We start from the raw sequence: 27,547 nt of genomic DNA on the forward strand, positions 1-27,547 counted from the left end.
AAGTAAGAGCACCATTGCTGGTGTCAGTACAGGTTTGTGTCAGTGGAGAGGTTTTGACTAAACAGGCTGCGTTTAACACATTCAATACAAACTGCGGCTGAAATGTGGGTTCCCAGGAATGATTTTGCATTAAAACGTGGGGTGAATCCCAATATGAAATGAGCAAGTAAATGCACAGTTTTTACAGTACAAGGTAAAAATGGCTAAAAGTCATGCAACAGCTGTTCAAGCGTGGCATGTGAAGGAGGTGCTTGCTGAGCATTCTACTGCTATCAACCAGTGCTTCACAGTTCTTATGAGAACATTGAATTAGGAGCCTTTTTAATGGGCTGAGCGCAGGTTGCATATAATATTAACCAATAATTATAGCAACTGTGTAATATTGAGGATAAAATAATAAAAAAATAACTCAAGCATTTGTGTGAATTTTTAGAGTTTTATTTTAAACTTTCAGTGATACATAATTGAATTTGAACAATTTAGAGTTACATATAACTTTCTCTCATGCGTCTGAAAGAGCCAATCGTGGAGTTCATGCCGCCCCAGTCGCTGAATCTCCTGTATTCTCCAGGCCTCATGAAGTACTGTCTGCCCCTGTAGTTAGGCTGTTCATAGAAGGTCCAGTAGCCTTCCATCACGTTGCAGGAGTTGATGTCACGGTATCGGAAGCGGTCGTAGACATTAGGGCAGTCGTCCATGAAGTCCATCATCTGGCCTCCAAAGTCGGGTCTCTCGTAGATTCTCATTCTGTAGTTTCCTCTATACTAAAATTGAAATAAATGATATTAATTAGCAATTTGCCAAATAAAATGTAATATAGTATAAAATAATATAGGAAACGCTGGGCTATAACTTACGTGTGGAAACATACGGCAAGACCTAATGCAGTCGTTGTACCCCATCCAGCGCTGGTAGTCAGGATATTCCCCCCTGTTCAGGGTGTACTGGTAGCCCATGTAGTTTGGCTTTTCATAGAGCACCCAGTATCCGCTGTCCACTCGGATGGAGTTGCAGCGGCTGAAGTAGGAGTGCAGGTCAGCACAGTCGCTGCTGCACTCATAGTGGCGCCCCTGGAAGTTCCTGTCTTCGTAGAAGATGATCTGAAAAGTTGAAAAGAAGGTTAAGGAAATTAAACTCATTTGAGTAAATAAAAATGACAGTAATATACCTGTATTTATCCAAGATCCTGATATAGAATTGTGCAACACGGATATCAATGGGAGAATGCAAACCAGTAATGGATACATATTGTGGAAGTGATGTTATTGTAAGCCTTATTTTATAACACTATGAAACATTTCTCCAGTGTCAGTCCTCAGTTTGATAAACCACTCCAGTGCTCATGGCTGTGCAGGCTCTTGATAAACCACTCCAGTGCCCATGGCTGTGCAGGCTCTTGGGGAAGCATTCAATGACCCTTGTGGGGCCATTAACCTACAAACACCGATTTGAGGCTTTTTCAATTACGTCCAAAGCCAATTCCAAAATGTTTAGCATTTTGCCACGTATTCCTATATCTCTGTGTGTGGATCAATAGCTGATCCTGTCAGTGTGTGTTATTATCCCTTAAATCCACAGTAAACTGACCAGGCTTACCTTTCCCATGTTGAAGGTTCAAGTGTTTCTCTGTAATTCAACTAGTGCTTCAAATGGGCCTTTTATATGTTTGGCTGAATGTCATGAGTTCTGTAATTCTAATTGTTTAGGGTGCCTGAGTCAACAGTTTATTTTTTTTTTTCAGCTTTTACCTTTATACATTGCAGAAGCCGAAGCATGCAGTTTGTGTGCCAGCTTTTCAAACAGAGGACAAAAGACAGTGTGTCGTACATAGCGAGATTGGTGTGTCAGGTGGATCTCAGTATTGTCTATGTCTGTACCGCAGGTAATGCATTTGTTGATTTGTGGGGGCACAGTATTTAATGGGATTGTTCCAGTTACGTATTGACCTGGTGGAGTTCATATATATACACACTGGTCACAATTCTTGCAAAAGCTTGTAATTGTCCTTTTACGTTATGATAATAATATGAGTGTGTATATGACAATGCAAAGCAATATATACTACAGTTTGAACTTAAACTGAATGTATCCAGGGCACCAGTATTATTGCTAACGTAATGTTATAGGGAGTATTCTATTTCACTACCAGCTTGGGGGACTCCAGCCCGTGTAAAATAAATAGATTAAAACTATTTGATGCTGTAGCTGCACTTGTAGTTAATGCTGTAGCTTTGTGCAGTGTGATATTTCCAGGTGATATGGCTGCGAAGTATTCAGGTTTTTCAGTTTTCCACTCTATTGTTATTAAGAATGTTAACAAGGGTTCTAAGGCAAGTTCTTAATGGTTCCAGAGTGTGTTATCATTTAAAAATAGTGAAAAAATAATACTTCCCATTTCATCTGTGCTTATTTATTACTGTTTGCGGTCATATTTATTTTGCTGAAAATAACTACTGTTTTCTAAAATAAATAAATAAATAAATAAATAAATAATAAAAAATAGATGCCTTGATGAATATATGTTTAGGTAGATCCCTGACAAAAAATCATATTATTTTAGTATAATAGTTCTTTTGAAAACGCCTATTGCTGCTTTTGAAACTAGAGTTTAATCATTGATTTTCAATTTGAATTGGGTGATTTTTGAGATTTGCAAAACTCTCTTTGTATGCTGTCAAAAGATCTTTCTTTTGTGAATATTCTCCTTGGCTTCTAGGAACACATGAATTAGAGAGCCACATTTTTAACAACTGTTAAGTAAAATCACTTATCTCTGCTGAATTTTTGTCCTGTGTGAAGATTTCTCCACAAAAGATTGCTCTTCTTAACTTAGTTTGATATTTAAATTAGCGATGAGCAACTCTGAGTGCTCTAAGTTCACATTACTTATATATGACTGTGAAGTTGCACACTTAAATATGATTCTATATGTTTTTACTATTCAATTTTTTTTCAGGTGGTATTCATGTAAACTTGGCAGCGATCAGGCAAAAAGCAGGAAATCAGCCTGCTGTTGAAATAGTGAATGCTACTAAGCTACTAAGAACTTTTATTTAACAAAAATAAAGAGAGACCAATGATTTTTGTCAAAATAGACACTGATGTCCTTTATCTGAACAGAGAATTGGTGAGGCCATACAGCAGGGCTCTTCTTGTTCTGTTGGGAGGTAATAAAGAGGGCTCAAATGACTTGATTCCAGCACTGTTAAAGTTCTCTAACATTTAGAAGAGTAGTTTCTATAATTACTTGGATTCTGCTAAGTGAGCACAAATTGCACCCAGTGTAGTTACTCTGCTATCCTATACTATGTAATTCATTATAGTGGTGAATGGTGAGTAACGGGGTCAACCCCGAATCCAAATTCATGTTCATATTTGAATCAAGTAAGAGCACCATTGCTGGTGTCAGTACAGGTTTGTGTCAGTGGAGAGGTTTTGACTAAACAGGCTGCGTTTAACACATTCAATACAAACTGCGGCTGAAATGTGGGTTCCCAGGAATGATTTTGCATTAAAACGTGGGGTGAATCCCAATATGAAATGAGCAAGTAAATGCACAGTTTTTACAGTACAAGGTAAAAATGGCTAAAAGTCATGCAACAGCTGATCAAGCGTGGCATGTGAAGGAGGTGCTTGCTGAGCATTCTACTGCAATCAACCAGTGCTTCACAGTTCTTATGAGAACATTGAATTAGGAGCCTTTTTAATGGGCTGAGCGCAGGTTGCATATAATATTAACCAATAATTATAGCAACTGTGTAATATTGAGGATAAAATAATAAAAAAATAACTCAAGCATTTGTGTGAATTTTTAGAGTTTTATTTTAAACTTTCAGTGATACATAATTGAATTTGAACAATTTAGAGTTACATATAACTTTCTCTCATGCGTCTGAAAGAGCCAATCGTGGAGTTCATGCCGCCCCAGTCGCTGAATCTCCTGTATTCTCCAGGCCTCATGAAGTACTGTCTGCCCCTGTAGTTAGGCTGTTCATAGAAGGTCCAGTAGCCTTCCATCACGTTGCAGGAGTTGATGTCACGGTATCGGAAGCGGTCGTAGACATTAGGGCAGTCGTCCATGAAGTCCATCATCTGGCCTCCAAAGTCGGGTCTCTCGTAGATTCTCATTCTGTAGTTTCCTCTATACTAAAATTGAAATAAATGATATTAATTAGCTATTTGCCAAATAAAATGTAATATAGTATAAAATAATATAGGAAACGCTGGGCTATAACTTACGTGTGGAAACATACGGCAAGACCTAATGCAGTCGTTGTACCCCATCCAGCGCTGGTAGTCAGGATATTCCCCCCTGTTCAGGGTGTACTGGTAGCCCATGTAGTTTGGCTTTTCATAGAGCACCCAGTATCCGCTGTCCACTCGGATGGAGTTGCAGCGGCTGAAGTAGGAGTGCAGGTCAGCACAGTCGCTGCTGCACTCATAGTGGTGCCCCTGGAAGTTCCTGTCTTCGTAGAAGATGATCTGAAAAGTTGAAAAGAAGGTTAAGGAAATTAAACTCATTTGAGTAAATAAAAATGACAGTAATATACCTGTATTTATCCAAGATCCTGATATAGAATTGTGCAACACGGATATCAATGGGAGAATGCAAACCAGTAATGGATACATATTGTGGAAGTGATGTTATTGTAAGCCTTATTTTATAACACTATGAAACATTTCTCCAGTGTCAGTCCTCAGTTTGATAAACCACTCCAGTGCTCATGGCTGTGCAGGCTCTTGATAAACCACTCCAGTGCCCATGGCTGTGCAGGCTCTTGGGGAAGCATTCAATGACCCTTGTGGGGCCATTAACCTACAAACACCGATTTGAGGCTTTTTCAATTACGTCCAAAGCCAATTCCAAAATGTTTAGCATTTTGCCACGTATTCCTATATCTCTGTGTGTGGATCAATAGCTGATCCTGTCAGTGTGTGTTATTATCCCTTAAATCCACAGTAAACTGACCAGGCTTACCTTTCCCATGTTGAAGGTTCAAGTGTTTCTCTGTAATTCAACTAGTGCTTCAAATGGGCCTTTTATATGTTTGGCTGAATGTCATGAGTTCTGTAATTCTAATTGTTTAGGGTGCCTGAGTCAACAGTTTATTTATTTTTTTCAGCTTTTACCTTTATACATTGCAGAAGCCGAAGCATGCAGTTTGTGTGCCAGCTTTTCAAACAGAGGACAAAAGACAGTGTGTCGTACATAGCGAGATTGGTGTGTCAGGTGGATCTCAGTATTGTCTATGTCTGTACCGCAGGTAATGCATTTGTTGATTTGTGGGGGCACAGTATTTAATGGGATTGTTCCAGTTACGTATTGACCTGGTGGAGTTCATATATATACACACTGGTCACAATTCTTGCAAAAGCTTGTAATTGTCCTTTTACGTTATGATAATAATATGAGTGTGTATATGACAATGCAAAGCAATATATACTACAGTTTGAACTTAAACTGAATGTATCCAGGGCACCAGTATTATTGCTAACGTAATGTTATAGGGAGTATTCTATTTCACTACCAGCTTGGGGGACTCCAGCCCGTGTAAAATAAATAGATTAAAACTATTTGATGCTGTAGCTGCACTTGTAGTTAATGCTGTAGCTTTGTGCAGTGTGATATTTCCAGGTGATATGGCTGCGAAGTATTCAGGTTTTTCAGTTTTCCACTCTATTGTTATTAAGAATGTTAACAAGGGTTCTAAGGCAAGTTCTTAATGGTTCCAGAGTGTGTTATCATTTAAAAATAGTGAAAAAATAATACTTCCCATTTCATCTGTGCTTATTTATTACTGTTTGCGGTCATATTTATTTTGCTGAAAATAACTACTGTTTTCTAAAATAAATAAATAAATAAATAAATAATAAAAAATAGATGCCTTGATGAATATATGTTTGGGTAGATCCCTGACAAAATTTCATTTTATTTTAGTATAATACTTCTTTAGAAAACGCCTATTGCTGCTTTTGAAACTAGAGTTTAATCATTGATTTTCAATTTGAATTGGGTGATTTTTGAGATTTGCAAAACTCTCTTTGTATGCTATCAAAAGATCTTTCTTTTGTGAATATTCTCCTTGGCTTCTAGGAACACATGAATTAGAGAGCCACATTTTTAACAACTGTTAAGTAAAATCACTTATCTCTGCTGAATTTTTGTCCTGTGTGAAGATTTCTCCACAAAAGATTGCTCTTCTTAACTTAGTTTGATATTTAAATTAGCGATGAGCAACTCTGAGTGCTCTAAGTTCACATTACTTATATATGACTGTGAAGTTGCACACTTAAATATGATTCTATATGCTTTTACTATTCAATTTTTTTTCAGGTGGTATTCATGTAAACTTGGCAGCGATCAGGCAAAAAGCAGGAAATCAGCCTGCTGTTGAAATAGTGAATGCTACTAAGCTACTAAGAACGTTTATTTACAAAAATAAAGCGAGACCAATGATTTTTGTCAAAATAGACACTGATGTCCTTTATCTGAACAGAGAATTGGTAAGGCCATACAGCAGGGCTCTTCTTGTTCTGTTGGGAGGTAATAAAGAGGGCTCAAATGACTTGATTCCAGCACTGTTAAAGTTCTCTAACATTTAGAAGAGTAGTTTCTATAATTACTTGGATTCCGCTAAGTGAGCACAAATTGCACCTAGTGTAGTTACTCTGCTATCCTATACTATGTAATTCATTATAGTGGTGAATGGTGAGTAACGGGGTCAACCCCGAATCCAAATTCATGTTCATATTTGAATCAAGTAAGAGCACCATTGCTGGTGTCAGTACAGGTTTGTGTCAGTGGAGAGGTTTTGACTAAACAGGCTGCGTTTAACACATTCAATACAAACTGCGGCTGAAATGTGGGTTCCCAGGAATGATTTTGCATTAAAACGTGTGGGGTGAATCCCAATATGAAATGAGCAAGTAAATGCACAGTTTTTACAGTACAAGGTAAAAATGGCTAAAAGTCATGCAACAGCTGTTCAAGCGTGGCATGTGAAGGAGGTGCTTGCTGAGCATTCTACTGCTATCAACCAGTGCTTCACAGTTCTTATGAGAACATTGAATTAGGAGCCTTTTCAATGGGCTGAGCGCAGGTTGCATATAATATTAACCAATAATTATAGCAACTGTGTAACATTGAGGATAAAATAATAAAAAAAATAACTCAAGCATTTGTGTGAATTTTTAGAGTTTTATTTTAAACTTTCAGTGATACATAATTGAATTTGAACAATTTAGAGTTACATATAACTTTCTCTCATGCGTCTGAAAGAGCCAATCGTGGAGTTCATGCCGCCCCAGTCGCTGAATCTCCTGTATTCTCCAGGCCTCATGAAGTACTGTCTGCCCCTGTAGTTAGGCTGTTCATAGAAGGTCCAGTAGCCTTCCATCACGTTGCAGGAGTTGATGTCACGGTATCGGAAGCGGTCGTAGACATTAGGGCAGTCGTCCATGAATTCCATCATCTGGCCTCCAAAGTCGGGTCTCTCGTAGATTCTCATTCTGTAGTTTCCTCTATACTAAAATTGAAATAAATGATATTAATTAGCTATTTGCCAAATAAAATGTAATATAGTATAAAATAATATAGGAAACGTTGGGCTATAACTTACGTGTGGAAACATACGGCAAGACCTAATGCAGTCGTTGTACCCCATCCAGCGCTGGTAGTCAGGATATTCCCCCCTGTTCAGGGTGTACTGGTAGCCCATGTAGTTTGGCTTTTCATAGAGCACCCAGTATCCGCTGTCCACTCGGATGGAGTTGCAGCGACTGAAGTAGGAGTACATGTCAGCACAGTCGCTGCTGCACTCATAGTGGCGCCCCTGGAAGTTCCTGTCTTCGTAGAAGATGATCTGAAAAGTTGAAAAGAAGGTTAAGGAAATTAAACTCATTTGAGTAAATAAAAATGACAGTAATTTACCTGTATTTATCCTAGATCCTGATATAGAATTGTGCAACACGGATATCAATGGGAGAATGCAAACCAGTAATGGATACATATTGTGGAAGTGATGTTATTGTAAGCCTTATTTTATAACACTATGAAACATTTCTCCAGTGTCAGTCCTCAGTTTGATAAACCACTCCAGTGCTCATGGCTGTGCAGGCTCTTGATAAACCACTCCAGTGCCCATGGCTGTGCAGGCTCTTGGGGAAGCATTCAATGACCCTTGTGGGGCCATTAACCTACAAACACCTATTTGAGGCTTTGTCAATTACGTCCAAAGCCAATTCCAAAATGTTTAGCATTTTGCCACGTATTCCTATATCTCTGTGTGTGGATCAATAGCTGATCCTGTCAGTGTGTGTTATTATCCCTTAAATCCACAGTAAACTGACCAGGCTTACCTTTCCCATGTTGAAGGTTCAAGTGTTTCTCTGTAATTCAACTAGTGCTTCAAATGGGCCTTTTATATGTTTGGCTGAATGTCATGCGTTCTGTAATTCTAATTGTTTAGGGTGCCTGAGTCAACAGTTTTTTGTTTTTTTTTCAGCTTTTACCTTTATACATTGCAGAAGCCGAAGCATGCAGTTTGTGTGCCAGCTTTTCAAACAGAGGACAAAAGACAGTGTGTCGTACATAGCGAGATTGGTGTGTCAGGTGGATCTCAGTATTGTCTATGTCTGTACCTCAGGTAATGCATTTGTTGATTTGTGGGGGCACAGTATTTAATGGGATTGTTATATTAGTTCTTTAGAAAACGCCTATTGCTGCTTTTGAAACTAGAGTTTAATCATTGATTTTCAATTTGAATTGGGTGATTTTTGAGATTTGCAAAACTCTCTTTGTATGCTATCAAAAGATCTTTCTTTTGTGAATATTCTCCTTGGCTTCTAGGAACACATGAATTAGAGAGCCACATTTCTAACAACTGTTAAGTAAAATCACTTATCTCTGCTGAATTTTTGTCCTGTGTGAAGATTTCTCCACAAAAGATTGCCCTTCTTAACTTAGTTTGATATTTAAATTAGCGATGAGCAACTCTGAGTGCTCTAAGTTCACATTACTTATATATGACTGTGAAGTTGCACACTTAAATATGATTCTATATGCTTTTACTATTCAATTTTTTTTCAGGTGGTATTCATGTAAACTTGGCAGCGATCAGGCAAAAAGCAGGAAATCAGCCTGCTGTTGAAATAGTGAATGCTACTAAGCTACTAAGAACTTTTATTTAACAAAAATAAAGCGAGACCAATGATTTTTGTCAAAATAGACACTGATGTCCTTTATCTGAACAGAGAATTGGTAAGGCCATACAGCAGGGCTCTTCTTGTTCTGTTGGGAGGTAATAAAGAGGGCTCAAATGACTTGATTCCAGCACTGTTAAAGTTCTCTAACATTTAGAAGAGTAGTTTCTATAATTACTTGGATTCTGCTAAGTGAGCACAAATTGCACCCAGTGAAGTAACTCTGCTATCCTATACTATGTAATTCATTATAGTGGTGAATGGTGAGTAACGGGGTCAACCCCGAATCCAAATTCATGTTCATATTTGAATCAAGTAAGAGCACCATTGCTGGTGTCAGTACAGGTTTGTGTCAGTGGAGAGGTTTTGACTAAACAGGCTGCGTTTAACACATTCAATACAAACTGCGGCTGAAATGTGGGTTCCCAGGAATGATTTTGCATTAAAACGTGTGGGGTGAATCCCAATATGAAATGAGCAAGTAAATGCACAGTTTTTACAGTACAAGGTAAAAATGGCTAAAAGTCATGCAACAGCTGTTCAAGCGTGGCATGTGAAGGAGGTGCTTGCTGAGCATTCTACTGCTATCAACCAGTGCTTCACAGTTCTTATGAGAACATTGAATTAGGAGCCTTTTTAATGGGCTGAGCGCAGGTTGCATATAATATTAACCAATAATTATAGCAACTGTGTAATATTGAGGATAAAATAATAAAAAAATAACTCAAGCATTTGTGTGAATTTTTAGAGTTTTATTTTAAACTTTCAGTGATACATAATTGAATTTGAACAATTTAGAGTTACATATAACTTTCTCTCATGCGTCTGAAAGAGCCAATCGTGGAGTTCATGCCGCCCCAGTCGCTGAATCTCCTGTATTCTCCAGGCCTCATGAAGTACTGTCTGCCCCTGTAGTTAGGCTGTTCATAGAAGGTCCAGTAGCCTTCCATCACGTTGCAGGAGTTGATGTCACGGTATCGGAAGCGGTCGTAGACATTAGGGCAGTCGTCCATGAATTCCATCATCTGGCCTCCAAAGTCGGGTCTCTCGTAGATTCTCATTCTGTAGTTTCCTCTATACTAAAATTGAAATAAATGATATTAATTAGCTATTTGCCAAATAAAATGTAATATAGTATAAAATAATATAGGAAACGTTGGGCTATAACTTACGTGTGGAAACATACGGCAAGACCTAATGCAGTCGTTGTACCCCATCCAGCGCTGGTAGTCAGGATATTCCCCCCTGTTCAGGGTGTACTGGTAGCCCATGTAGTTTGGCTTTTCATAGAGCACCCAGTATCCGCTGTCCACTCGGATGGAGTTGCAGCGGCTGAAGTAGGAGTGCAGGTCAGCACAGTCGCTGCTGCACTCATAGTGGCGCCCCTGGAAGTTCCTGTCTTCGTAGAAGATGATCTGAAAAGTTGAAAAGAAGGTTAAGGAAATTAAACTCATTTGAGTAAATAAAAATGACAGTAATATATCTGTATTTATCCAAGATCCTGATACAGAATTGTGCAACACGGATATCAATGGGAGAATGCAAACCAGTAATGGATACATATTGTGGAAGTGATGTTATTGTAAGCCTTATTTTATAACACTATAAAACATTTCTCCAGTGTCAGTCCTCAGTTTGATAAAGCACTCCAGTGCTCATGGCTGTGCAGGCTCTTGATAAAACACTCCAGTGCTCATGGCTGTGCAGGCTCTTGATAAAACACTCCAGTGCCCATGGCTGTGCAGGCTCTTGATAAAACACTCCAGTGCTCATGTCTGTGCAGGCTCTTGATAAACCACTCCAGTGCCCATGGCTGTGCAGGCTCTTGGGGAAGCATTCAATGACCCTTGTGGGGCCATTAACCTACAAACACCTATTTGAGGCTTTTTCAATTACGTCCAAAGCCAATTCCAAAATGTTTAGCATTTTGCCACGTATTCCTATATCTCTGTGTGTGGATCAATAGCTGATCCTGTCAGTGTGTGTTATTATCCCTTAAATCCACAGTAAACTGACCAGGCTTACCTTTCCCATGTTGAAGGTTCAAGTGTTTCTCTGTAATTCAACTAGTGCTTCAAATGGGCCTTTTATATGTTTGGCTGAATGTCATGCGTTCTGTAATTCTAATTGTTTAGGGTGCCTGAGTCAACAGTTTTTTTTTTTTTTTTCAGCTTTTACCTTTATACATTGCAGAAGCCGAAGCATGCCGTTTGTGTGCCAGCTTTTCAAACAGAGGACAAAAGACAGTGTGTCGTACATAGCGAGATTGGTGTGTCAGGTGGATCTCAGTATTGTCTATGTCTGTACCGCAGGTAATGCATTTGTTGATTTGTGGGGGCACAGTATTTAATGGGATTGTTATAATAGTTCTTTAGAAAACGCCTATTGCTGCTTTTGAAACTAGAGTTTAATCATTGATTTTCAATTTGAATTGGGTGATTTTTGAGATTTGCAAAACTCTCTTTGTATGCTGTCAAAAGATCTTTCTTTTGTGAATATTCTCCTTGGCTTCTAGGAACACATGAATTAGAGAGCCACATTTTTAACAACTGTTAAGTAAAATCACTTATCTCTGCTGAATTTTTGTCCTGTGTGAAGATTTCTCCACAAAAGATTGCTCTTCTTAACTTAGTTTGATATTTAAATTAGCGATGAGCAACTCTGAGTGCTCTAAGTTCACATTACTTATATATGACTGTGAAGTTGCACACTTAAATATGATTCTATATGTTTTTACTATTCAATTTTTTTTCATGTGGTATTCATGTAAACTTGGCAGCGATCAGGCAAAAAGCAGGAAATCAGCCTGCTGTTGAAATAGTGAATGCTACTAAGCTACTAAGAACTTTTATTTAACAAAAATAAAGCGAGACCAATGATTTTTGTCAAAATAGACACTGATGTCCTTTATCTGAACAGAGAATTGGTAAGGCCATACAGCAGGGCTCTTCTTGTTCTGTTGGGAGGTAATAAAGAGGGCTCAAATGAGAGGTTTTGACTAAACAGGCTGCATTTAACACATTCAATACAAACTGCGGCTGAAATGTGTGTTCCCAGGAATGATTTTGCATTAAAACATGTGGGGTGAATCCCAATATGAAATGAGCAAGTAAATGCACAGTTTTTACAGTACAAGGTGAAAATGGCTAAAAGTCATGCAACAGCTGTTCAAGCGTGGCATGTGAAGGAGGTGCTTGCTGAGCATTCTACTGCTATCAACCAGTGCTTCACAGTTCTTATGAGAACATTGAATTAGGAGCCTTTTTAATGGGCTGAGCGCAGGTTACATATAATATTAACCAATAATTCTAGCAACTGTGTAACATTGAGGATAAAATAATAAAAAAAATAACTCAAGCATTTGTGTGAATTTTTAGAGTTTTATTTTAAACTTTCAGTGATACATAATTGAATTTGAACAATTTAGAGTTACATATAACTTTCTCTCATGCGTCTGAAAGAGCCAATAGTGGAGTTCATGCCGCCCCAGTCGCTGAATCTCCTGTATTCTCCAGGCCTCATGAAGTACTGTCTGCCCCTGTAGTTAGGCTGTTCATAGAAGGTCCAGTAGCCTTCCATCACGTTGCAGGAGTTGATGTCACGGTATCGGAAGCGGTCGTAGACATTAGGGCAGTCGTCCATGAAGTCCATCATCTGGCCTCCAAAGTCGGGTCTCTCGTAGATTCTCATTCTGTAGTTTCCTCTATACTAAAATTGAAATAAATGATATTAATTAGCTATTTGCCTAATAGAATGTAATATAGTATAAAATTATATAGGAAACGTTGGGCTATAACTTACGTGTGGAAACATACGGCAAGACCTAATGCAGTCGTTGTACCCCATCCAGCGCTGGTAGTCAGGATATTCACCCCTGTTCAGGGTGTACTGGTAGCCCATGTAGTTTGGCTTTTCATAGAGCACCCAGTATCCGCTGTCCACTCGGATGGAGTTGCAGCGGCTGAAGTAGGAGTGCAGGTCAGCACAGTCGCTGCTGCACTCATAGTGGCGCCCCTGGAAGTTCCTGTCTTCGTAGAAGATGATCTGAAAAGTTGAAAAGAAGGTTAAGGAAATTAAACTCATTTGAGTAAATAAAAATGACAGTAATATACCTGTATTTATCCAAGATTCTGATATAGAATTGTGCAACACGGATATCAATGGGAGAATGCAAACCAGTAATGGATACATATTGTGGAAGTGATGTTATTGTAAGCCTTATTTTATAACACTATGAAACATTTCTCCAGTGTCAGTCCTCAGTTTGATAAACCACTCCAGTGCTCATGGCTGTGCAGGCTCTTGATAAACCACTCCAGTGCCCATGGCTGTGCAGGCTCTTGATAAAACACTCCAGTGCTCATGGCTGTGCAGGCTCTTGATAAACCACTCCAGTGCCCATGGCTGTGCAGGCTCTTGGGGAAGCATTCAATGACCCTTGTGGGGCCATTAACCTACAAACACCTATTTGAGGCTTTTTCAATTACGTCCAAAGCCAATTCCAAAATGTTTAGCATTTTGCCACGTATTCCTATATCTCTGTGTGTGGATCAATAGCTGATCCTGTCAGTGTGTGTTATTATCCCTTAAATCCACAGTAAACTGACCAGGCTTACCTTTCCCATGTTGAAGGTTCAAGTGTTTCTCTGTAATTCAACTAGTGCTTCAAATGGGCCTTTTATATGTTTGGCTGAATGTCATGCGTTCTGTAATTCTAATTGTTTAGGGTGCCTGAGTCAACAGTTTATTTTTTTTTTTCAGCTTTTACCTTTATACATTGCAGAAGCCGAAGCATGCAGTTTGTGTGCCAGCTTTTCAAACAGAGGACAAAAGACAGTGTGTCGTACATAGCGAGATTGGTGTGTCAGGTGGATCTCAGTATTGTCTATGTCTGTACCGCAGGTAATGCATTTGTTGATTTGTGGGGGCACAGTATTTAATGGGATTGTTATAATAGTTCTTTAGAAAACGCCTATTGCTGCTTTTGAAACTAGAGTTTAATCATTGATTTTCAATTTGAATTGGGTGATTTTTGAGATTTGCAAAACTCTCTTTGTATGCTATCAAAAGATCTTTCTTTTGTGAATATTCTCCTTGGCTTCTAGGAACACATGAATTAGAGAGCCACATTTTTAACAACTGTTAAGTAAAATCACTTATCTCTGCTGAATTTTTGTCCTGTGTGAAGATTTCTCCACAAAAGATTGCTCTTCTTAACTTAGTTTGATATTTAAATTAGCGATGAGCAACTCTGAGTGCTCTAAGTTCACATTACTTATATATGACTGTGAAGTTGCACACTTAAATATGATTCTATATGTTTTTACTATTCAATTTTTTTTCAGGTGGTATTCATGTAAACTTGGCAGCGATCAGGCAAAAAGCAGGAAATCAGCCTGCTGTTGAAATAGTGAATGCTACTAAGCTACTAAGAACTTTTATTTAACAAAAATAAAGCGAGACCAATGATTTTTGTCAAAATAGACACTGATGTCCTTTATCTGAACAGAGAATTGGTAAGGCCATACAGCAGGGCTCTTCTTGTTCTGTTGGGAGGTAATAAAGAGGGCTCAAATGACTTGATTCCAGCACTGTTAAAGTTCTCTAACATTTAGAAGAGTAGTTTCTATAATTACTTGGCTTCTGCTAAGTGAGCACAAATTGCACCTAGTGTAGTTACTCTGCTATCCTATACTATGTAATTCATTATAGTGGTGAATGGTGAGTAACGGGGTCAACCCCGAATCCAAATTCATGTTCATATTTGAATCAAGTAAGAGCACCATTGCTGGTGTCAGTACAGGTTTGTGTCAGTGGAGAGGTTTTGACTAAACAGGCTGCGTTTAACACATTCAATACAAACTGCGGCTGAAATGTGGGTTCCCAGGAATGATTTTGCATTAAAACATGTGGGGTGAATCCCAATATGAAATGAGCAAGTAAATGCACAGTTTTTACAGTACAAGGTAAAAATGGCTAAAAGTCATGCAACAGCTGATCAAGCGTGGCATGTGAAGGAGGTGCTTGCTGAGCATTCTACTGCTATCAACCAGTGCTTCACAGTTCTTATGAGAACATTGAATTAGGAGCATTTTTAATGGGCTGAGCGCAGGTTACATATAATATTAACCAATAATTATAGCAACTGTGTAACATTGAGGATAAAATAATAAAAAAATAACTCAAGCATTTGTGTGAATTTTTAGAGTTTTATTTTAAACTTTCAGTGATACATAATTGAATTTGAACAATTTAGAGTTACATATAACTTTCTCTCATGCGTCTGAAAGAGCCAATAGTGGAGTTCATGCCGCCCCAGTCGCTGAATCTCCTGTATTCTCCAGGCCTCATGAAGTACTGTCTGCCCCTGTAGTTAGGCTGTTCATAGAAGGTCCAGTAGCCTTCCATCACGTTGCAGGAGTTGATGTCACGGTATCGGAAGCGGTCGTAGACATTAGGGCAGTCGTCCATGAATTCCATCATCTGGCCTCCAAAGTCGTGTCTCTCGTAGATTCTCATTCTGTAGTTTCCTCTATACTAAAATTGAAATAAATGATATTAATTAGCTATTTGCCAAATAGAATGTAATATAGTATAAAATAATATAGGAAACGTTGGGCTATAACTTACGTGTGGAAACATACGGCAAGACCTAATGCAGTCGTTGTACCCCATCCAGCGCTGGTAGTCAGGATATTCACCCCTGTTCAGGGTGTACTGGTAGCCCATGTAGTTTGGCTTTTCATAGAGCACCCAGTATCCGCTGTCCACTCGGATGGAGTTGCAGCGGCTGAAGTAGGAGTACATGTCAGCACAGTCGCTGCTACACTCATAGTGGCGCCCCTGGAAGTCCCTGTCTTCGTAGAAGATGATCTGAAAAGTTGAAAAGAAGGTTAAGGAAATTAAACTCATTTGAGTAAATAAAAATGACAGTAATATACCTGTATTTATCCAAGATCCTGATATAGAATTGTGCAACACGGATATCAATGGGAGAATGCAAACCAGTAATGGATACATATTGTGGAAGTGATGTTATTGTAAGCCTTATTTTATAACACTATGAAACATTTCTCCAGTGTCAGTCCTCAGTTTGATAAACCACTCCAGTGCTCATGGCTGTGCAGGCTCTTGATAAACCACTCCAGTGCCCATGGCTGTGCAGGCTCTTGGGGAAGCATTCAATGACCCTTGTGGGGCCATTAACCTACAAACACCTATTTGAGGCTTTTTCAATTACGTCCAAAGCCAATTCCAAAATGTTTAGCATTTTGCCACGTATTCCTATATCTCTGTGTGTGGATCAATAGCTGATCCTGTCAGTGTGTGTTATTATCCCTTAAATCCACAGTAAACTGACCAGGCTTACCTTTCCCATGTTGAAGGTTCAAGTGTTTCTCTGTAATTCAACTAGTGCTTCAAATGGGCCTTTTATATGTTTGGCTGAATGTCATGCGTTCTGTAATTCTAATTGTTTAGGGTGCCTGAGTCAACAGTTTATTTTTTTTTTTCAGCTTTTACCTTTATACATTGCAGAAGCCGAAGCATGCAGTTTGTGTGCCAGCTTTTCAAACAGAGGACAAAAGACAGTGTGTCGTACATAGCGAGATTGGTGTGTCAGGTGGATCTCAGTATTGTCTATGTCTGTACCGCAGGTAATGCATTTGTTGATTTGTGGGGGCACAGTATTTAATGGGATTGTTATAATAGTTCTTTAGAAAACGCCTATTGCTGCTTTTGAAACTAGAGTTTAATCATTGATTTTCAATTTGAATTGGGTGATTTTTGAGATTTGCAAAACTCTCTTTGTATGCTGTCAAAAGATCTTTCTTTTGTGAATATTCTCCTTGGCTTCTAGGAACACATGAATTAGAGAGCCACATTTTTAACAGCTGTTAAGTAAAATCACTTATCTCTGCTGAATTTTTGTCCTGTGTAAAGATTTCTCCACAAAAGATTGCTCTTCTTAACTTAGTTTGATATTTAAATTAGCGATGAGCAACTCTGAGTGCTCTAAGTACACATTACTTATATATGACTGTGAAGTTGCACACTTAAATATGATTCTATATGTTTTTACTATTCAATTTTTTTTCATGTGGTATTCATGTAAACTTGGCAGCGATCAGGCAAAAAGCAGGAAATCAGCCTGCTGTTGAAATAGTGAATGCTACTAAGCTACTAAGAACTTTTATTTAACAAAAATAAAGCGAGACCAATGATTTTTGTCAAAATAGACACTGATGTCCTTTATCTGAACAGAGAATTGGTAAGGCCATACAGCAGGGCTCTTCTTGTTCTGTTGGGAGGTAATAAAGAGGGCTCAAATGACTTGATTCCAGCACTGTTAAAGTTCTCTAACATTTAGAAGAATAGTTTCTATAATTACTTGGCTTCTGCTAAGTGAGCACAAATTGCACCTAGTGTAGTTACTCTGCTATCCTATACTATGTAATTCATTATAGTGGTGAATGGTGAGTAACGGGGTCAACCCCGAATCCAAATTCATGTTCATATTTGAATCAAGTAAGAGCACCATTGCTGGTGTCAGTATAGGTTTGTGTCAGTGGAGAGGTTTTGACTAAACAGGCTGCGTTTAACACATTCAATACAAACTGCGGCTGAAATGTGGGTTCCCAGGAATGATTTTGCATTAAAACATGTGGGGTGAATCCCAATATGAAATGAGCAAGTAAATGCACAGTTTTTACAGTACAAGGTAAAAATGGCTAAAAGTCATGCAACAGCTGATCAAGCGTGGCATGTGAAGGAGGTGCTTGCTGAGCATTCTACTGCTATCAACCAGTGCTTCACAGTTCTTATGAGAACATTGAATTAGGAGCATTTTTAATGGGCTGAGCGCAGGTTACATATAATATTAACCAATAATTATAGCAACTGTGTAACATTGAGGATAAAATAATAAAAAAATAACTCAAGCATTTGTGTGAATTTTTAGAGTTTTATTTTAAACTTTCAGTGATACATAATTGAATTTGAACAATTTAGAGTTACATATAACTTTCTCTCATGCGTCTGAAAGAGCCAATAGTGGAGTTCATGCCGCCCCAGTCGCTGAATCTCCTGTATTCTCCAGGCCTCATGAAGTACTGTCTGCCCCTGTAGTTAGGCTGTTCATAGAAGGTCCAGTAGCCTTCCATCACGTTGCAGGAGTTGATGTCACGGTATCGGAAGCGGTCGTAGACATTAGGGCAGTCGTCCATGAATTCCATCATCTGGCCTCCAAAGTCGTGTCTCTCGTAGATTCTCATTCTGTAGTTTCCTCTATACTAAAATTGAAATAAATGATATTAATTAGCTATTTGCCAAATAGAATGTAATATAGTATAAAATAATATAGGAAACGTTGGGCTATAACTTACGTGTGGAAACATACGGCAAGACCTAATGCAGTCGTTGTACCCCATCCAGCGCTGGTAGTCAGGATATTCACCCCTGTTCAGGGTGTACTGGTAGCCCATGTAGTTTGGCTTTTCATAGAGCACCCAGTATCCGCTGTCCACTCGGATGGAGTTGCAGCGGCTGAAGTAGGAGTACATGTCAGCACAGTCGCTGCTGCACTCATAGTGGCGCCCCTGGAAGTCCCTGTCTTCGTAGAAGATGATCTGAAAAGTTGAAAAGAAGGTTAAGGAAATTAAACTCATTTGAGTAAATAAAAATGACAGTAATATACCTGTATTTATCCAAGATCCTGATATAGAATTGTGCAACACGGATATCAATGGGAGAATGCAAACCAGTAATGGATACATATTGTGGAAGTGATGTTATTGTAAGCCTTATTTTATAACACTATGAAACATTTCTCCAGTGTCAGTCCTCAGTTTGATAAACCACTCCAGTGCTCATGGCTGTGCAGGCTCTTGATAAACCACTCCAGTGCCCATGGCTGTGCAGGCTCTTGGGGAAGCATTCAATGACCCTTGTGGGGCCATTAACCTACAAACACCTATTTGAGGCTTTTTCAATTACGTCCAAAGCCAATTCCAAAATGTTTAGCATTTTGCCACGTATTCCTATATCTCTGTGTGTGGATCAATAGCTGATCCTGTCAGTGTGTGTTATTATCCCTTAAATCCACAGTAAACTGACCAGGCTTACCTTTCCCATGTTGAAGGTTCAAGTGTTTCTCTGTAATTCAACTAGTGCTTCAAATGGGCCTTTTATATGTTTGGCTGAATGTCATGCGTTCTGTAATTCTAATTGTTTAGGGTGCCTGAGTCAACAGTTTATTTTTTTTTTTCAGCTTTTACCTTTATACATTGCAGAAGCCGAAGCATGCAGTTTGTGTGCCAGCTTTTCAAACAGAGGACAAAAGACAGTGTGTCGTACATAGCGAGATTGGTGTGTCAGGTGGATCTCAGTATTGTCTATGTCTGTACCGCAGGTAATGCATTTGTTGATTTGTGGGGGCACAGTATTTAATGGGATTGTTATAATAGTTCTTTAGAAAACGCCTATTGCTGCTTTTGAAACTAGAGTTTAATCATTGATTTTCAATTTGAATTGGGTGATTTTTGAGATTTGCAAAACTCTCTTTGTATGCTGTCAAAAGATCTTTCTTTTGTGAATATTCTCCTTGGCTTCTAGGAACACATGAATTAGAGAGCCACATTTTTAACAGCTGTTAAGTAAAATCACTTATCTCTGCTGAATTTTTGTCCTGTGTAAAGATTTCTCCACAAAAGATTGCTCTTCTTAACTTAGTTTGATATTTAAATTAGCGATGAGCAACTCTGAGTGCTCTAAGTACACATTACTTATATATGACTGTGAAGTTGCACACTTAAATATGATTCTATATGTTTTTACTATTCAATTTTTTTCAGGTGGTATTCATGTAAACTTGGCAGCGATCAGGCAAAAAGCAGGAAATCAGCCTGCTGTTGAAATAGTGAATGCTACTAAGCTACTAAGAACGTTTATTTACAAAAATAAAGAGAGACCAATGATTTTTGTCAAAATAGTCACTGATGTCCTTTATCTGAACAGAGAATTGGTAAGGCCATACAGCAGGGCTCTTCTTGTTCTGTTGGGAGGTAATAAAGAGGGCTCAAATGACTTGATTCCAGCACTGTTAAAGTTCTCTAACATTTAGAAGAGTAGTTTCTATAATTACTTGGCTTCTGCTAAGTGAGCACAAATTGCACCTAGTGTAGTTACTCTGCTATCCTATACTATGTAATTCATTATAGTGGTGAATGGTGAGTAACGGGGTCAATCCCGAATCCAAATTCATGTTCATATTTGAATCAAGTAAGAGCACCATTGCTGGTGTCAGTACAGGTTTGTGTCAGTGGAGAGGTTTTGACTAAACAGGCTGCGTTTAACACATTCAATACAAACTGCGGCTGAAATGTGGGTTCCCAGGAATGATTTTGCATTAAAACATGTGGGGTGAATCCCAATATGAAATGAGCAAGTAAATGCACAGTTTTTACAGTACAAGGTAAAAATGGCTAAAAGTCATGCAACAGCTGATCAAGCGTGGCATGTGAAGGAGGTGCTTGCTGAGCATTCTACTGCTATCAACCAGTGCTTCACAGTTCTTATGAGAACATTGAATTAGGAGCCTTTTTAATGGGCTGAGCGCAGGTTACATATAATATTAACCAATAATTCTAGCAACTGTGTAACATTGAGGATAAAATAATAAAAAAAATAACTCAAGCATTTGTGTGAATTTTTAGAGTTTTATTTTAAACTTTCAGTGATACATAATTGAATTTGAACAATTTAGAGTTACATATAACTTTCTCTCATGCGTCTGAAAGAGCCAATCGTGGAGTTCATGCCGCCCCAGTCGCTGAATCTCCTGTATTCTCCAGGCCTCATGAAGTACTGTCTGCCCCTGTAGTTAGGCTGTTCATAGAAGGTCCAGTAGCCTTCCATCACGTTGCAGGAGTTGATGTCACGGTATCGGAAGCGGTCGTAGACATTAGGGCAGTCGTCCATGAATTCCATCATCTGGCCTCCAAAGTCGGGTCTCTCGTAGATTCTCATTCTGTAGTTTCCTCTATACTAAAATTGAAATAAATGATATTAATTAGCTATTTGCCAAATAAAATGTAATATAGTATGAAATAATATAGGAGACGTTGGGCTATAACTTACGTGTGGAAACATACGGCAAGACCTAATGCAGTCGTTGTACCCCATCCAGCGCTGGTAGTCAGGATATTCCCCCCTGTTCAGGGTGTACTGGTAGCCCATGTAGTTTGGCTTTTCATAGAGCACTGTGGCGGAGTGTCCCGCCCCTATTTATTATTATTTGTATTTTTGTTTGCGGCGCGGGTAAAAGCGCCGCGTCTTTTGTTATTATATTTAAAAACCCCGTGAGGATGCATGGCTGATCAGCTACTGATTATTTAACTAGCTGACAGTCATGCATCCTTACCAAACGCGTGCAGACTCTGGCCGGGGGATAATAAGATAATTACCAACTAGTTAAATCCCTCGGCCAGAGTATATAAACGAGCAGCACTCTGCACTCGGGGTTGAGAGTGTAGAGGAGAGTACGGGAGAGCGGAGAGAGAAAAAGCAACATTAACAAAACAATTGCTAAGACGTGCTGGATTTCCCAGCACATCACTTACTTGTTTGTTTGTTCATTCGTTTGGCCCTTGTGCCCTTTTGTTTTGTGTTGTGTTAATTTGTTTAATATTTTGTTTATTAAATACGCTGAGTGCACTAACACTCAGCTTCAACCGCCCATCCACTGTTTGGTTTGAGTTACTTCCTGGTCCGTGACGTCATCCACATCACCACTGCGAGCCAGACTGTCACATATGGTGTCAGAAGTGGGATAAACAACGCCTCCAACAGCCGGACCAGGATTGAAAAGTGCGTTTTTTTTTGTTTGTTCGTTTTTTTTTTCAAATTAAAAATGGGGAAAAGTAGCCGGAGGAGAAAGCAGCAGCAGCAGCAACAACAGCAGCAGGAGGCGCAGCAACATCAGCCTTACCTTGCCACACTGGATATCTGCCTCACCTGCCTGAAGGGTGAGGAGTGGTGCTTCGCGGTTGGTGAGGTTGGGCACGTGGCACCAGACCAACCCCCTCCATGGCAGGAGAAAGAGGAGCCAGAGCGTCCAGTGAGGGAGGACCTGCATCCTCCAAAGAGGACGAATGCACTCTCCTCTGAGGGAGTCTGGGACTGGCTGGTGGAGCCGGGGAGGGATTATGAGGAAGCCCTCCCTGCAGTGATCAACCTCCTGTGGGCAAGAGATGGGGAGCGCTGGGAGGCCTGGGAACAGCAACACCACCCAGCTTCCCTCCCAGACATCGCAGCCATGGTGTTCAACTACCTGGCTGCGGATATGGGAGAGACCCTGCTGCTGCCATCTCCAGCACAAAAGGGAGAGGAGCCATCGCTACCGTCTCCACCAGCAGAGGGAGAGGAGCCATCGCTGCCGTCTCCAGCGCCAGAGGGAGAGGAGCCATCGCTGCCGTCTCCAGCGCCAGAGGGAGAGGAGCCATCGCTGCCGTCTCCAGCGCCAGAGGGAGAGGAGCCATCGCTGCCGTCTCCAGCGCCAGAGGGAGAGGAGCCATCGCTGCCGTCTCCAGCATCAGAGGGAGAGGAGCCATCGCTGCCGTCTCCAGCGCCAGAGGGAGAGGAGCCATCGCTGCCGTCTCCAGCGCCAGAGGGAGAGGAGCCATCGCTGCCGTCTCCAGCGCCAGAGGGAGAGGAGCCATCGCTGCCGTCTCCAGCGCCAGAGGGAGAGGAGCCATCGCTGCCGTCTCCAGCGCCAGAGGGAGAGGAGCCATCGCTGCCGTCTCCAGCGCCAGAGGGAGAGGAGCCATCGCTGCCGTCTCCAGCGCCAGAGGGAGAGGAGCCATCGCTGCCATCTCCAGCATCAGAGGGAGAGGAGCCATCGCTACCGTCTCCAGCATCAGAGGGAGAGGAGCCATCGCTACCGTCTCCACCAGCAGAGGGAGAATGCCTGCTGGTTTCGCCTCCACAGCCTGGGGAGGAGCCCGAACGTCCTACGCCCGAGTGGGAGGAGCCCGAACGTCCTACGCCCGAGTGGGAGGAGCCCGAACGTCCTACACCCGAGTGGGAGGAGCCCGAACGTCCTACGCCCGAGTGGGAGGAGCCCGAACGTCCTACGCCCGAGTGGGAGGAGCCCGAACGTCCTACGGCCGAGTGGGAGGAGCCCGAACGTCCTACGCCCAAGAGGGGGGAGTCGGTGCGTCCACAGCCCAAGAGGGAGGAGTCGGTGCGTCCACAGCCCAAGAGGGAGGAGTCGGTGCGTCCACAGCCCAAAGAGGGGGGAGTCGGTGCGTCCATAGCCCAAGAGGTGGAAGTCTGCGCTTCCACAGCCTTAGGACCCAAGCTGCAGTCCCAAGAGCCAGAAGGGGAGGAGTTACAGGCTCAACCCCCTGAATTTTTCTGGGGGGGAGAAGGGCAGGATGCTGATGTTCCCCAGCAGCCTCTATTTATGCTGCTGAAGGGAGCACGGCACACACCAGCCCAGCCGCCACAGCAGAGGGAGCCAGAACCGCCACAGCCTCCCTCTGAGTGGCCAGCATCCGCCCCATCGCCTCTGCCTCCACCACCACCAGGAGCAGAGCAGCAGGAGCTGCCTCTGTCTCCACCACCACCAGGAGCAGGGCAGCAGGAGCTGCTTCTGTCTCCACCATCACCAGGAGCAGAGCAGCAAGAGCTGCCTCTGCCTCCGCCACCTCCACCAGCAGAGGGTGAATGCCTGCTGGTTCCACATCCACCGTCGTGGGAGGACTGCTTGCCCCTCCCACCTCCACCAGCAGAGGGTGAATGCCTGCTGGTTCCGCCTCCACCGTCGTGGGAGGACTGCTTGCCCCTCCCACCTCCACCAGCAGAGGATGAATGCCTGCTGGTTCTGCCTCAACCGTCGTGGGAGGACTGCTTGCCCCTCCCACCTCCACCAGCAGAGGATGAATACCTGCTGGTTCCGCCTCAGCCGCCGTGGGAGGACTGCTTGCCACTCCCAGCTCCACCAGCAGAGGGTGAATACCTGCTGGTTCCGTCTCAGCCGCTGTGGGAGGACTGCTTTCCCCTCCCACCTCCACCAGCAGAGGGTGAATACCTGCTGGTTCCACATCCACCGTCATGGGAAGGACTGCTCCTGCCCTGCCTCGCACCACCCAGGGATGCCTGCCTCGCATCGCCTGGGGCTGCCTGTTCCACATCGCCTGGGGTCGCCAGGGATCCTGCTTCGCCTGGGGTCGCCAGGGATCCTGCTTCGCCTGGGGTCGCCAGGGATCCTGCTTTGCCTGGGGTCGCCAGGGATCCTGCTTCGCCTGGGGTCACTACACTGTGGTCGGAGCCCCACGGAGGGGAGCTGCCGGCCATGAAGAAAGGGGGGGAGGTCAGGAGACCAGCTTCCCCAGCCGCACTTTCGCGGCCGGAGATCATGTGGTCAGAGCCCCACGAAGGGGAGCTGCCAGCCATGGAAAAGGGGGGGGAGGTCAGGAGACCAGCTCCCCCAGCCGCACTTTCGCGGCAGGAAATACTGTGGCTGGAGCCCCGTGAAGGGCAGCTGTCAGCCATGAAGAAGGGGGGGGAGGTCAGGAGACCACCCCCAAAAATTTTTTGGCCAGAGGAGCTGGCCGGTGCGCGGGCCATTGGAACACTACGGCTGTTTGGGTGGGAGGAGGACATCCCACCGTGGCCGCCACCTTTGGCCCGTTGCTGCCCCTGTTCCTGCGCCGGGACTGCTGACCGGGACTTTGGGGACTAAGGGGGGAGGTGGCCGAAAAGGCCATGTGTGCTGCGCACAAGGGGGGGCATGTGTGGCGGAGTGTCCCGCCCCTATTTATTATTATTTGTATTTTTGTTTGCGGCGCGGGTAAAAGCGCCGCGTCTTTTGTTATTATATTTAAAAACCCCGTGAGGATGCATGGCTGATCAGCTACTGATTATTTAACTAGCTGACAGTCATGCATCCTTACCAAACGCGTGCAGACTCTGGCCGGGGGATAATAAGATAATTACCAACTAGTTAAATCCCTCGGCCAGAGTATATAAACGAGCAGCACTCTGCACTCGGGGTTGAGAGTGTAGAGGAGAGTACGGGAGAGCGGAGAGAGAAAAAGCAACATTAACAAAACAATTGCTAAGACGTGCTGGATTTCCCAGCACATCACTTACTTGTTTGTTTGTTCATTCGTTTGGCCCTTGTGCCCTTTTGTTTTGTGTTGTGTTAATTTGTTTAATATTTTGTTTATTAAATACGCTGAGTGCACTAACACTCAGCTTCAACCGCCCATCCACTGTTTGGTTTGAGTTACTTCCTGGTCCGTGACGTCATCCACATCACCACTGCGAGCCAGACTGTCACATATGGTGTCAGAAGTGGGATAAACAACGCCTCCAACAGCCGGACCAGGATTGAAAAGTGCGTTTTTTTTTGTTTGTTCGTTTTTTTTTTCAAATTAAAAATGGGGAAAAGTAGCCGGAGGAGAAAGCAGCAGCAGCAGCAACAACAGCAGCAGGAGGCGCAGCAACATCAGCCTTACCTTGCCACACTGGATATCTGCCTCACCTGCCTGAAGGGTGAGGAGTGGTGCTTCGCGGTTTGTGAGGTTGGGCACGTGGCACCAGACCAACCCCCTCCATGGCAGGAGAAAGAGGAGCCAGAGCGTCCAGTGAGGGAGGACCTGCATCCTCCAAAGAGGACGAATGCACTCTCCTCTGAGGGAGTCTGGGACTGGCTGGTGGAGCCGGGGAGGGATTATGAGGAAGCCCTCCCTGCAGTGATCAACCTCCTGTGGGCAAGAGATGGGGAGCGCTGGGAGGCCTGGGAACAGCAACACCACCCAGCTTCCCTCCCAGACATCGCAGCCATGGTGTTCAACTACCTGGCTGCGGATATGGGAGAGACCCTGCTGCTGCCATCTCCAGCACAAAAGGGAGAGGAGCCATCGCTACCGTCTCCACCAGCAGAGGGAGAGGAGCCATCGCTGCCGTCTCCAGCGCCAGAGGGAGAGGAGCCATCGCTGCCGTCTCCAGCGCCAGAGGGAGAGGAGCCATCGCTGCCGTCTCCAGCATCAGAGGGAGAGGAGCCATCGCTGCCGTCTCCAGCGCCAGAGGGAGAGGAGCCATCGCTGCCGTCTCCAGCGCCAGAGGGAGAGGAGCCATCGCTGCCGTCTCCAGCGCCAGAGGGAGAGGAGCCATCGCTGCCGTCTCCAGCGCCAGAGGGAGAGGAGCCATCGCTGCCGTCTCCAGCGCCAGAGGGAGAGGAGCCATCGCTGCCGTCTCCAGCGCCAGAGGGAGAGGAGCCATCGCTGCCGTCTCCAGCGCCAGAGGGAGAGGAGCCATCGCTGCCATCTCCAGCATCAGAGGGAGAGGAGCCATCGCTACCGTCTCCAGCATCAGAGGGAGAGGAGCCATCGCTACCGTCTCCACCAGCAGAGGGAGAATGCCTGCTGGTTTCGCCTCCACAGCCTGGGGAGGAGCCCGAACGTCCTACGCCCGAGTGGGAGGAGCCCGAACGTCCTACGCCCGAGTGGGAGGAGCCCGAACGTCCTACGCCCGAGTGGGAGGAGCCCGAACGTCCTACGCCCGAGTGGGAGGAGCCCGAACGTCCTACGCCCGAGTGGGAGGAGCCCGAACGTCCTACGGCCGAGTGGGAGGAGCCCGAACGTCCTACGCCCAAGAGGGGGGAGTCGGTGCGTCCACAGCCCAAGAGGGAGGAGTCGGTGCGTCCACAGCCCAAGAGGGAGGAGTCGGTGCGTCCACAGCCCAAAGAGGGGGGAGTCGGTGCGTCCATAGCCCAAGAGGTGGAAGTCTGCGCTTCCACAGCCTTAGGACCCAAGCTGCAGTCCCAAGAGCCAGAAGGGGAGGAGTTACAGGCTCAACCCCCTGAATTTTTCTGGGGGGGAGAAGGGCAGGATGCTGATGTTCCCCAGCAGCCTCTATTTATGCTGCTGAAGGGAGCACGGCACACACCAGCCCAGCCGCCACAGCAGAGGGAGCCAGAACCGCCACAGCCTCCCTCTGAGTGGCCAGCATCCGCCCCATCGCCTCTGCCTCCACCACCACCAGGAGCAGAGCAGCAGGAGCTGCCTCTGTCTCCACCACCACCAGGAGCAGGGCAGCAGGAGCTGCTTCTGTCTCCACCATCACCAGGAGCAGAGCAGCAAGAGCTGCCTCTGCCTCCGCCACCTCCACCAGCAGAGGGTGAATGCCTGCTGGTTCCACATCCACCGTCGTGGGAGGACTGCTTGCCCCTCCCACCTCCACCAGCAGAGGGTGAATGCCTGCTGGTTCCGCCTCCACCGTCGTGGGAGGACTGCTTGCCCCTCCCACCTCCACCAGCAGAGGATGAATGCCTGCTGGTTCT

The 27,547-nt window shown here is 43.4% G+C and overlaps 8 protein-coding genes across 8 annotated transcripts; all 8 read right to left on the reverse strand.

The window, feature by feature from the left end:
• Positions 1-416: 416 nt before the first annotated feature.
• Positions 417-1,691, reverse strand: LOC117414486 (gamma-crystallin S-1-like). The gene is made up of 3 exons (XM_034024250.3): positions 1,597-1,691; positions 858-1,100; positions 417-764 (listed from the first exon to the last, which is right to left on the reverse strand). Exons 1-3 carry the CDS (start codon positions 1,603-1,605, stop codon positions 486-488), a joined length of 531 nt encoding a protein of 176 aa, XP_033880141.1. The 5' UTR covers positions 1,606-1,691; the 3' UTR covers positions 417-485.
• Positions 1,692-3,798: 2,107 nt separating this feature from the next.
• Positions 3,799-5,062, reverse strand: LOC117416016 (gamma-crystallin S-1-like). Its single transcript, XM_059026062.1, has 3 exons — positions 4,979-5,062; positions 4,240-4,482; positions 3,799-4,146 (listed from the first exon to the last, which is right to left on the reverse strand). The coding sequence occupies exons 1-3, from the start codon at positions 4,985-4,987 to the stop codon at positions 3,868-3,870; spliced, it is 531 nt and encodes a 176-aa protein (XP_058882045.1). The 5' UTR covers positions 4,988-5,062; the 3' UTR covers positions 3,799-3,867.
• Positions 5,063-7,178: 2,116 nt separating this feature from the next.
• Positions 7,179-8,421, reverse strand: LOC117416137 (gamma-crystallin S-1-like). The gene is made up of 3 exons (XM_059026064.1): positions 8,359-8,421; positions 7,620-7,862; positions 7,179-7,526 (listed from the first exon to the last, which is right to left on the reverse strand). The coding sequence occupies exons 1-3, from the start codon at positions 8,365-8,367 to the stop codon at positions 7,248-7,250; spliced, it is 531 nt and encodes a 176-aa protein (XP_058882047.1). The 5' UTR covers positions 8,368-8,421; the 3' UTR covers positions 7,179-7,247.
• A 1,511-nt stretch (positions 8,422-9,932) lies between these two features.
• LOC117414785 (gamma-crystallin S-1-like) lies at positions 9,933-11,334 on the reverse strand. The gene is made up of 3 exons (XM_059026063.1): positions 11,227-11,334; positions 10,374-10,616; positions 9,933-10,280 (listed from the first exon to the last, which is right to left on the reverse strand). The coding sequence occupies exons 1-3, from the start codon at positions 11,233-11,235 to the stop codon at positions 10,002-10,004; spliced, it is 531 nt and encodes a 176-aa protein (XP_058882046.1). The 5' UTR covers positions 11,236-11,334; the 3' UTR covers positions 9,933-10,001.
• Positions 11,335-12,561: 1,227 nt separating this feature from the next.
• LOC131737414 (gamma-crystallin S-1-like) lies at positions 12,562-13,904 on the reverse strand. The gene is made up of 3 exons (XM_059026065.1): positions 13,818-13,904; positions 13,003-13,245; positions 12,562-12,909 (listed from the first exon to the last, which is right to left on the reverse strand). The coding sequence occupies exons 1-3, from the start codon at positions 13,824-13,826 to the stop codon at positions 12,631-12,633; spliced, it is 531 nt and encodes a 176-aa protein (XP_058882048.1). The 5' UTR covers positions 13,827-13,904; the 3' UTR covers positions 12,562-12,630.
• Positions 13,905-15,390: 1,486 nt separating this feature from the next.
• LOC131737415 (gamma-crystallin S-1-like) lies at positions 15,391-16,594 on the reverse strand. The gene is made up of 3 exons (XM_059026066.1): positions 16,571-16,594; positions 15,832-16,074; positions 15,391-15,738 (listed from the first exon to the last, which is right to left on the reverse strand). The coding sequence occupies exons 1-3, from the start codon at positions 16,577-16,579 to the stop codon at positions 15,460-15,462; spliced, it is 531 nt and encodes a 176-aa protein (XP_058882049.1). The 5' UTR covers positions 16,580-16,594; the 3' UTR covers positions 15,391-15,459.
• A 1,549-nt stretch (positions 16,595-18,143) lies between these two features.
• LOC131737416 (gamma-crystallin S-1-like) lies at positions 18,144-19,419 on the reverse strand. Its single transcript, XM_059026067.1, has 3 exons — positions 19,324-19,419; positions 18,585-18,827; positions 18,144-18,491 (listed from the first exon to the last, which is right to left on the reverse strand). Exons 1-3 carry the CDS (start codon positions 19,330-19,332, stop codon positions 18,213-18,215), a joined length of 531 nt encoding a protein of 176 aa, XP_058882050.1. The 5' UTR covers positions 19,333-19,419; the 3' UTR covers positions 18,144-18,212.
• A 1,476-nt stretch (positions 19,420-20,895) lies between these two features.
• On the reverse strand, positions 20,896-21,493 carry LOC131737417 (gamma-crystallin M2-like). The gene is made up of 2 exons (XM_059026068.1): positions 21,337-21,493; positions 20,896-21,243 (listed from the first exon to the last, which is right to left on the reverse strand). Exons 1-2 carry the CDS (start codon positions 21,433-21,435, stop codon positions 20,965-20,967), a joined length of 378 nt encoding a protein of 125 aa, XP_058882051.1. The 5' UTR covers positions 21,436-21,493; the 3' UTR covers positions 20,896-20,964.
• Between the last annotated feature and the right edge of the window lie 6,054 nt (positions 21,494-27,547).

The sequence above is a fragment of the Acipenser ruthenus genome, chromosome 7, assembly GCF_902713425.1.
Source record: "Acipenser ruthenus chromosome 7, fAciRut3.2 maternal haplotype, whole genome shotgun sequence".
Taxonomy (NCBI): Eukaryota; Metazoa; Chordata; class Actinopteri; order Acipenseriformes; family Acipenseridae; genus Acipenser; species Acipenser ruthenus.